Raw genomic sequence first — 9,825 nt, forward strand, 5'->3', positions numbered from 1 at the left:
CGCGCCCCCCCCGCCCCCCCCCCCCCCCCCCCCCCGCAGAGTCAGCTGTGGCTACGGAGGCCGCAAAACGTTTCTCGTGTGTTTCGTGAGAGCAGGTCCAAGGCCGGGGGGACACCCGGGCAGTGGGACGTGTTTCGCTTCCTGTCCCCTCGTCCATGTTTTCCCGACTGAACACAGCCCTGCCTTCCTTCCCCATCTGTCAGTCGCATAGCGATCAGCAGTGTGCGGGACTGCGCCGATCAGCGGTTCCCCGACTGACCGGTTTAAAATGATCCCATCTCGAGCACTGCCTGTGTACCTTTCTCATGTCAAGGCATTGTAATAAATCTGTCAGTGGGGGCAGCGACATGGACAAGAAGCCGCTGGTCTCGATTGTTCTTTAAAATGTTTAATTGTGGAGAGGTCTCTGGGGGTGGGTCTCAGTCGAGCACTGGCAGGAGGCTGGCATCTCCCGGTGGCTAGAAACCCTCTCCCAGTTTCCAGGTGAGCTGTATCCGCTCCGTTCGTTCTGGTGCCCAGGTTGTTCCTTAGCGTCGGCAGCTTTTCCTCCCTCTGAGGTTGACGCTCGCCATGGATTTACAGGCCGTCGTCGCATGCCACGGTTGTGGCAGTGCCAGGCGACACGTGCCGCAGCTTTCCAGTCCCCAGGGTTTGCCCAAGTCCTTCCCTGTCTGTGCCCCAGTGTGGATGCGTTTTTTCAGGAGCACTTGACCCCTTTCTGGCTGGTGAGGCTTATGGTCATGTGAAATCTCTGTTTCAACTGAAAGTGCCTCGTTTGAGAGAGACATTTATGGTCGCCTTTTGCGCGGCTGCCTCGGCAGCTTTGTTGTCCTGTGGTTGCCTCATTCACCTGCCTCTTTCCTCTGCTCTGAAGCCTCCGGTTTGTTAACGCCCATTTTATTAGGTCAAGCTTCAATCGCTGCTTAACCGCTGCACAAGCGTCCTTTGTCTCTGCATGACGTGGGCCAAACAGCTCAGTTGTGTTGTGTTTTGTTCTCTTTTGTTAAGATCACCGGGCAAAAGGAAAAATAAATCCTCTAGTCGACGAAGCAAGTCTCCTCGCAATCGAAGAAGCAGAAGCCCTCATCATGTTGTGGTCAAAGTAAAACAGGTAATGTATTTAACATGGAGGTCCTCATCCTGCTTATTGCTTTGCTTGTAACCTATTGAAACCCCGGGGATCCTGTGCAGCCATAGTAGGTGTGCGGATTAATTTGTAGGAGCAGAATCTGAAGAAGGTGGGGCAACTAGTTTCTTACTTGAAAACCATGTTTTTTTTCATAGTTTGTAAAGTTGGAAGGGACCTCGGAAGATCATTGGGTCCAGTCCCCTGCACCAAGCAGGAAAGAGACCTGGGGGTTAGGTGGTAGTTGGATAGTTCATAAGTTTAGAGCCTAGTTATCTTGCAGCAATGGGCAAAACTACAACCAATTCCATCACACACTCTCCCTCGAATGTTTGAGTGCTTGCAGAGATTATCTGTTAATCTGGCCTCTGTCACTCATACAGCCTCTGCCTTTAAGCTGGTCCAGTTCTCCAGGATAGTGTTGACATGGGGGGAGGGGTACAGCACAGTGTGTGGCTTAGAGTGGGGCCTCTCAACAGCAATAGAAAGTAGTAGGATGCTTCCAAACAGGCATGTGCTTGCTCTTGTAAAGGAGATCCTTCCCTCTCCTGTCCTGTTGATTAAATCATTAATCACATTTAAAACTGGAATTGCTGAACAGTGGCACTTGTGTGAGACCCAAGATTTGGTGCATTGGGAAATGAGGTGATTCATGAACAGATTCTCTTAAAGTTGTTGATGTATTAGGATAATAAGCAAATGTGTGCTACTGAGTTTTGGGTGGGAAGTAAAAAGATGAGCCAGAAGACCTCTGAAAGGAATCGTGATTTCTGCAAGTCTCTCTAGTGTGGAAATGAGAAGAAAAAGGAATAAAGAAATGTGAGAGTGTTTCTAAGTGTTGTGTTAGTACATATCAGTGGTAGAGTAACACTTGTTAAATTTGGCTGAATTAGTGTTTTACCATGTGTGGAAGTGACAGAGCTGTTTGTTGTGTAGTACTTTATTCTGAGACTTCAAACTGCTGGCTAATGTTACTTTTTGCCCTCTGTGTATGCAGCACCTAACATGATGGCACCTGAATCTTTTATAGTAGTTTCATAGTTTCATAGTTTCTAGGGTCGGAAGGGACCTAAGAAGATCATCTAGTCCAACCCCCTGCCATGGCAGGAAAGAGTACTGGGGTCAAACGACCCCAGCAAGGTGTTCATCTAACCTCCTCTTAAAAACCCCCAGGGTAGGAGCCTGCACCACCTCCCTTGGAAGTTGGTTCCAGACCCTAGCCACCCTGACCGTGAAATAGCGCCTTCTGATGTCTAACCTAAACCTACCCTCTGCCAGCTTGTGACTGTTGTTCCTGGTCACTCCTGGCTGTGCTCAGGGGAACAGTGACTCGCCCAATGCCTGCTGATCCCCCCTGACCAGTTTGTAACAGGCCACAAGATCCCCCCTCAGCCTTCTCTTGTGGAGGCTGAACAGGTTCAGGTCCTGTAGTCTCTCCTCATAGGGCCTGTCCTGCAGTCCCCTGATCATGCGAGTGGCCCTCCTCTGGACCCTCTCTATGCTGTCCACATCCCTCTTGAAGTGTGGCGCCCAGAACTGGACGCAGTACTCCAACTGCGGCCTGACCAGTGCTGCATAAAGGGGGAGGATCACCTCTCTGGACCTGCTCGAGATGCATCTGTGGATGCATGAAAAGGTGCGGTTGGCCTTCCTAACTGCCTTCCCACACTGCTGACCCATGTTCATCTTGGAGTCAATGATGACTCCAAGATCCTTTTCTGCCACCGTGCTGACAAGAGGAGAGTTCCCTAACCTGTAGGTTGGTGCCGGTTGTCCCTCCCCAGGTGCATTACCTTGCACTTGTCTGTGTTGAAACCCATCCTATTCTTATCTGCCCACCCTTGTAACCTGTCCAGGTCCAATTGTAGCCTGCTTCTTCCTTCTAGTGTGCCCATGTCCCCCCACATCTTAATGTCATCAGCAGATTTGAACAGGGTGCTTTTCACCCCCTCGTCCAAATCACTGATGAAGATGTTCATGAGTTACAGTAATACAGAACAGCTAAGAATTAAGGAACTTCCAATTTTAGAGTAAAATAATTTAAAACCAATTCTGCCTGTGTTGTATCTCTGAAGCTTGAGTTCATGATTATTTATTTAGTGATCATTCATTCAGTCATGTTATCAAAACTTAATTCAGCAAAAGTCTGTATATAGCTTGTGTTTAAGTCTGTATGTTTTCTCATATTAAATTGTGATTTGTTTTTCTAAAGACTAAACAACATTTCTTGCCTTTTCTTTCTCCCTTAATTTTAAATAGGTCACTCTAATGTCTTTTTGTTCCAGGAGCGAGATGATCATTCCCGCAGAGGACACGATGAACGAAAGCACAGAGACCAGGCTGAACAGGAACACAGACGAGAGCGAGACAGACACAGAGACCATTCAGACAGAAGGAGAAATTCCAGTGAAAGGCCTGGAGGTCGAGGTCACGAGAGAGAGAGGGATTCCCAGAATCTCCGTGAGCAGCAAACAGAGAGGGAATTTTACGATGAGAGAAGACGTGAAAATCGACAAAAGAACGAAGTGAGCAATATGGACAGCAACCCTGAACTTGGCAGATCGGACAGTAAAACTAAAGACAAAGAGCCAGCAAACAAAGAGAAACCAAGCTTTGAACTGTCTGGCGCACTTCTAGAGGATTCAAACACTTTCCGCGGCGTCGTGATTAAATACAGTGAGCCCCCAGAAGCTCGGATTCCAAAGAAACGATGGCGTCTCTATCCCTTTAAGAATGACGAGGTGCTCCCAGTCATGTACATTCACAGGCAGAGTGCTTACCTGCTGGGCCGGCACCGAAGAATTGCTGATATCCCCATCGACCATCCATCTTGCTCCAAGCAGCATGCTGTGTTTCAGTATCGGTATGTATTCACTGCATCTGTGTAGGGGGAAGGCTTATGCTGGGGGCTAGAAGTGAAAGCAGTCGGTGTTCAAGATCGTTTTCATCCAAGTAAATCTGTAAATGATACCTCCTATTTCAGAAATAGCTGAATGCTAGTACCAAATAGTCTATGCCATTTTAAGCAGTAGTCATGTCTTTCCTTGCATCTAACCACAAGCAACCTTTAAGTAAGGCAGGTTGTAAATGGGGCATGCACGTGAGCTGGTGCAGTAGCTGGAGTGTGTCTATACTGCTTCCATGCTGTGTTTGTGGGAATCGTGATACAAGAAACATGCCTCACCTACTTGTCCTGCCTCTGGATTAACCATATCCTGGAAGTGATCCAATGTTGCCATGTTAGAGGAGCCCACAGCCTGTGCCCCAGTACTGCTCTGGGGCACGCTTATTGGTTAGCACTCAGAGCTCTTCTAAGATGGTGATGATGCTGCATTTTGAGGGTTGGTGCAAGTGGGCAAAGCACGCTTCCAGATGGCACTTCCAAGATTGGCCTGGAGCCCCCCTGCCCAGGCAAGGAGTAGCACTGGAGTCAGGGAGCTTTTTAGCAACAGTTGGCCAAATGTGAGTACATGAAGAGGGCAGGATGCATTTCATGATTGTAGGTAAAGAGGTGTCTTTTGTTTTTGCCAGGCTTGTGGAGTATACGCGGGCTGATGGTACAGTTGGCCGCAGAGTAAGGCCTTATATCATAGATCTTGACTCCGGCAATGGTACTTTCTTAAATAACCAACGGATTGAACCTCAGCGTTACTACGAACTGAAGGAGAAGGATGTGCTGAAGTTTGGGTTCAGCAGCAGGGAATACGTTCTTCTCCACGAATCTTCAGATAAATCCGAGGCAGATGCGAAGGAGGAGGAGGAGGTGGAGGAAGAGGAGAAGTCTGACGACAGTTAACGGATCTGGAAGAGATTCCAGAAGTCTTTTTTTGCAGTAGAACTTGAAACTGGTAACGAATGTTGGAGCATCATGGCACTGATGCTGCTTATTGCCTTAAAGTCTTTCCTTTGTTGCTCATCAGTTCTTGTTTTAATTTGTTTTGGGGAACTCCTGACTGACTTGTATTCTGTCATTAAGAACCTTGTTAAGCTTATCCAGAAATCCACCTTTGTTTTAAGGTGATTATCTCTAACAAAGAAGGTGGGCACCTGAAAGTGAAGGCCTTGGGGCCTAAGTTATTTAACAGATTGTAAAATAAGGTCCTACAATGATAAGCTATAGAACAAAATAGCAATTTTTTTTGGCTGTTCTTACACATTTGTTTGTCAACAACCCATTTGAAATCACCATTTAACTGGAATCCTGGGTAGAAAAAAGTGGTATGCTTTGTTACCTGTCCAGTTACTTGATACGATTTGTTGAATTGTGCTCTTACACTAATCTCTTAGCAGAGGAGTTGACTGGGTTGTTTATTAAAAGGCCAGGTATGATGCACAGTTTTCTGTTTCTCATTTGAATAGGCAGTTTGCTTTGAAAGGACTCTTCAGGAATGGGCGTTTCCCCAGAATACTTGCAATAGGCAGTGAAGCTTGAAACAACAAGGAAGTGCTTCCTTGGGTTTCAGTTATGATACTGTGGCATGGTGTCTACCACAGTATGTTGCCATTGTGTCTTGAAACTGTGGCTGGCAGAGGCTGTCTTGTTTGAAACTAATCACATTGTTGTCTTGACATCTCCACTGCCCCACAAGTCCTTTCACTGGGATGCTGCATTAAATACCGATAGTTTCCTTGAGGGTGGTGACAACAGTGTTTCAACCATAGTTTGCACTATTTTTTAAAATTCTTTATGAAAACTTTGTACCGTCGTTTGTCTGAAATAACTCTTGATCTCCTGTATGAAACAGAAAACAGTCAATACTTTATCATTGTGAAATTTGTTAGAAAAAGGTCCATTTTTTGGAAACATTTAGATTTGCTTATATTCAAACATTTCTCTCCTGAGTTTTACTTTGTGATATAGGAAATATAACTTCAGTTACTAATTTTCCTCAGTTGTATCTGTGTTCTATGGGTGCATATGGTCTTCATATATATGTTTATGTATATACTTATGTTGTGTATTATGCACATAAAACTAAGGTTTATGGTGTAAATATGGGTTGTGATGCAGATTTTCGAACGGTAGGTATAAGAATGTGTTTTGAATAGTGGGATCACCTTTATATGCTCTGGGGTTTTTAAATAAAGAATTTTTGTAAATTTTTCCCTACCTGCTTTTAGCTGTAACATTTTTCTAGTGTCCATGCTGGTTTTTCTTTATATTCCCTTAAATCAATATAATATATTTTAAAGGAAATCCTTTGAATACAAAGATGGAGAGGGGAAAAGCTAATATAAAGCATATACGTTGTCTGTCACTGTTACATTAGCAAGGAAAAGCGGGAAAGAGATGTGTGGTTAAGCAGGAACATGCGTCACTTGGTAATCAAAATAATTTTTTGTGGCTTAATCCCCAGTGTGGTGGCTACACCCAGCTAACCGCACATCACGCGTCTGATTTCTGGTTGTGTTGCTTGATGTGTTCTGGAACATAGGCATGCCCAAGGACGGTCAAAATGGCTGACCCACAGCACTGGGAAAAATGAGCTATTTTCCTCCAAACCTTTCCCTCCCCCCTTCCCCCATCCAGTAGCTATCATCAGCATGTTTAAATTAATTTTAAATTTTAAAAGATTGGCTGAAGCTTTCTGTCTCATTAGGAAAAACCAGAATGCATAAAACTTAATGTAGCTCAGCACTGCTGTCTTGTTAATGAACGTAACCTGTTTGAATACATTACTCATTCCCAAAGGTGGCATAGCACTCGCAGATTCATGGCTGTGATATAAAGGGGGAGGAAACTGCTGTCTAATCCAAAAAGGACTTTTCATACTTCTTTTGATTTGTTTCCTTTTTTGTTGTACATGTCCTAAATGAGTTGCTCAACTGTGACCCTGTCAGCCTAGTTCAGGAGTGGTATTGACTGGCTTCATGCTGAATTAATGTCCAGTCCTGGGGCTGGAAACAACGTAAGTGTACAGTACTAGATTTAGGAATTTCACTAGACAATGTACCAGGTTATTTTGTGAACAATCCTTTTCTGACTTGATGACCACTGTGTACAATAGCACAAAACTACCATTCTGGTATTGCTGTCCTGCACTGGGATATTTAAGATTAGATCGAAGTGGCTGGTTCCGGTGGAATTCAAGGCCTGCAGTACACCAATGTTGAGGATGGTGATAAAAACCAAAGCCCTATTTCTAGCTGTAATGCAACATCCCAAATAGAACCAAGTGCTTTTCTTGCCTTATTTTTCAGTATAAAATTTCGAGGGCTCCCGATGTTAGGTCCTGAATACTTAAGCTGTCATTCTACGTATACTTAAGCACATACCTACAGTCCTCACTTTGCATAGTGTTATGCAGCTGGTGTGCTTAAGTGTTTGCAAGACTGGGCCTTCACGTTGTCCTGCTGCGGTCATTTTTTCCATTTCCCTGCTCTTGTTTTTGTATGAGCTAGACTTGTCTCTGTCAGGGCACATGCCAACTCGGTAACTGCCAATACAGTCTGATGCTCCATTTCAAGCATTTGCAGTTGGCAATTTAAAGCATTGCTTCAAACATCATCTCTTTGTGTTATGTCAAATGGACTAACAACACGTACTTTTTAAAATGATCTCTAGGGTAGTTCCATTTGGATGCCAACCTTAACCCTAAGCAGCACAGGCATGTATATTTTGTAATGTTTTTTCCATTTGAAATCAAATTTTGCTCACAGAAAAGCTTTTGTTTCGCTACAGTATGCGGAAACGTGCACCAGTTGTATCCTCCTTGATTGGTTGTGTGTACATCTCGCTATGAATGGCACGTTATCCGGCATACAGTATGCTCCCAATGTATGTTGTTTGTATCAAGTGACATGTATAGAACTAATTTTAAATTAAAATTCTATAATTTAGTTTTAAATGGTTATGATTGAATGGTATCAACAAAAAGGCAAATACAAGGGTGTTATTATTCACGCAGCACTAGTGCAGAGACCCCAGTCTGGATTAGTGCTCTACTGTGCTAGGTATTGAACAAACAAGCTCCACTGAACATATGTTTTAATAGGTGAAATCTTTCCACACCCTCCACCTACGGTGGTGGATGGCATCTGAGTTGAGAGAGGTGGGACTTGAGGTTGGGATCAAATGGGAACAGCAAGGCAGGAGCAGGCTAGAGATAGTACAGCTGAAAAACCTTGTTGCAGGCAAGGTGATGTGATCAGCTGGAGTGGTGATGCTTAGTGAGTGCAGAAGTAGCTTGGGGTACCTTGAGATCCGTCCAGGGGGGCCACACAACCCAGAGATTTCAAACAAATCCACAGTTGTGCTTTCTGACGTCTTTGCACCAGAAAAAAACCAGCTCTCTTATTTTTTGCAGGCAAAAAAGTGAAAAGGAAGAGCTGGCATCTTCCCAGGGGTGCTTCGAGTCCAAAAAGTTTGAGATCTAGTGAGGGTGGGAAACCATCTCCACTTTGGGCTGCAGACTTCAGTACCACTGCTCCATGAGTGACCAGAGGCATTTAACAAGCCTGCGTGCAAGAACTGGCCTATGCTGGGTGGAGCAGGGGCTATTTTGCTGCAGGGGATGGAGTCCTGCCCCCACCCCCCATGTGTTCTTGCTTAGGACTAGCCAGCCCAGTACCATAGACTTGGCTAGCAGTGTAGCTCTGTCCACACCGGTAATCGCACCGCAACTGCTACATGTTCGGATTAAAACTGGATAGAAACCAGCCCTAGGGCTGTTGCACATTTCCAAGTGCCACCGTTATAGCTGTTGGCTCTTCTTACAGCTGCATGGTCCTTTTTATCCTGGGCTAATCAGAGTCCAAATCTGGGAGCTGTGTGGCTGGCAGGGAGCTCCAGAGGTTGCATCCAGTCCAACCCTCTGCCTGAGTCAGGATCAGCCCCATCCAAACCATCCTGTACAAATCCACCACCTGAACTCTAGGTAAGAGATGGCACGGGCCATCGCGCCTGGACCTGCTGCGGGGGACCCACAGCTGCCACCTCAATAAATGCCCTAGAGGTCCCAAGCAGAGGCTGTGCCCCCTGCCAGGGAGACAGGCGGTGACTGCCCCATCTCTGCGGGGCTGACCTGGGGATACCCCCTTGCCTGCAGCTCATCTACACCTGCTGCATGAGACCCCGGTGTGCCGTGCCTGCCGCGTCGCGCCTGTGGCCCCTCCCAATGGGCACTGCTGCTTTCACTCCCCTCCCCAAAGGCTTCACATGCCATTACTGATTTAAAAAAAAGAAATCCTCTCTAGAAACACGACTTTTAACTAAAAAAAGCACGCCCAAACCCGCAAAACAGCATCTGCAAATAGACCCACGGAAACGTGTTTTTTCTAGAAGTTGGCTTCAGGCAGGTTAGGTAAAGCTGACACCCCCGGGGAAAAAGGAGCAAGTGTGGATGCTGTGTTGGGCTTTGGGGGTTTTTAGTTAACAGTAGTATTTGCAGACGTGAGTCTAGTGCAGCACACGCAGTTGTGTGTGTGTGTGTGTGTGTGTCTAGAAGGCCACGGGGCGCCCGTCTGTCACGTTACTTCTGTCCGTCCGCCCTGTTCGCTTTGTCATTTCTTTCTTCGTCTCTCCGTCCGTCTCCCCACACCGACCTAACCTCGGCGGAGGGGCCGACCCCAGAGCGTGTCTCTGCCTCTGCACATCTGCCCGGGACAGATGTGCGCGCGCAGGTGGCCGCGCGGGGTGCGCGCGAGGCGCTGCGGGCGTAACCGGATAAATACGGCCGAGGGGGCGTGGCCGGGCCGAG

The 9,825-nt window shown here is 46.3% G+C and overlaps 2 protein-coding genes across 2 annotated transcripts in view; both read left to right on the top strand.

The window, feature by feature from the left end:
* Positions 1-7,974, top strand: part of SNIP1 (Smad nuclear interacting protein 1) — a 9,291-nt gene extending 1,317 nt beyond the window's left edge. The window contains exons 2-5 of the mRNA XM_019512099.1: positions 40-62; positions 905-1,111; positions 3,412-3,989; positions 4,658-7,974. Of these exons, the coding sequence (XP_019367644.1) occupies positions 40-62; positions 905-1,111; positions 3,412-3,989; positions 4,658-4,922 (1,073 nt within the window). The 3' untranslated portion in view covers positions 4,923-7,974. The remainder of the gene's footprint in view (positions 1-39; positions 63-904; positions 1,112-3,411; positions 3,990-4,657) is intronic.
* Positions 7,866-9,825, top strand: part of MEAF6 (MYST/Esa1 associated factor 6) — a 9,134-nt gene continuing 7,174 nt past the window's right edge. The window contains exon 1 of the mRNA XM_019512100.1: positions 7,866-7,904. Within this exon, the coding sequence (XP_019367645.1) occupies positions 7,866-7,904 (39 nt within the window). The remainder of the gene's footprint in view (positions 7,905-9,825) is intronic.

This window comes from Gavialis gangeticus, unplaced genomic scaffold (genome assembly GCF_001723915.1).
Source record: "Gavialis gangeticus isolate Ggan-Ray unplaced genomic scaffold, GavGan_comp1, whole genome shotgun sequence".
NCBI classification, from domain to species: Eukaryota; Metazoa; Chordata; order Crocodylia; family Gavialidae; genus Gavialis; species Gavialis gangeticus.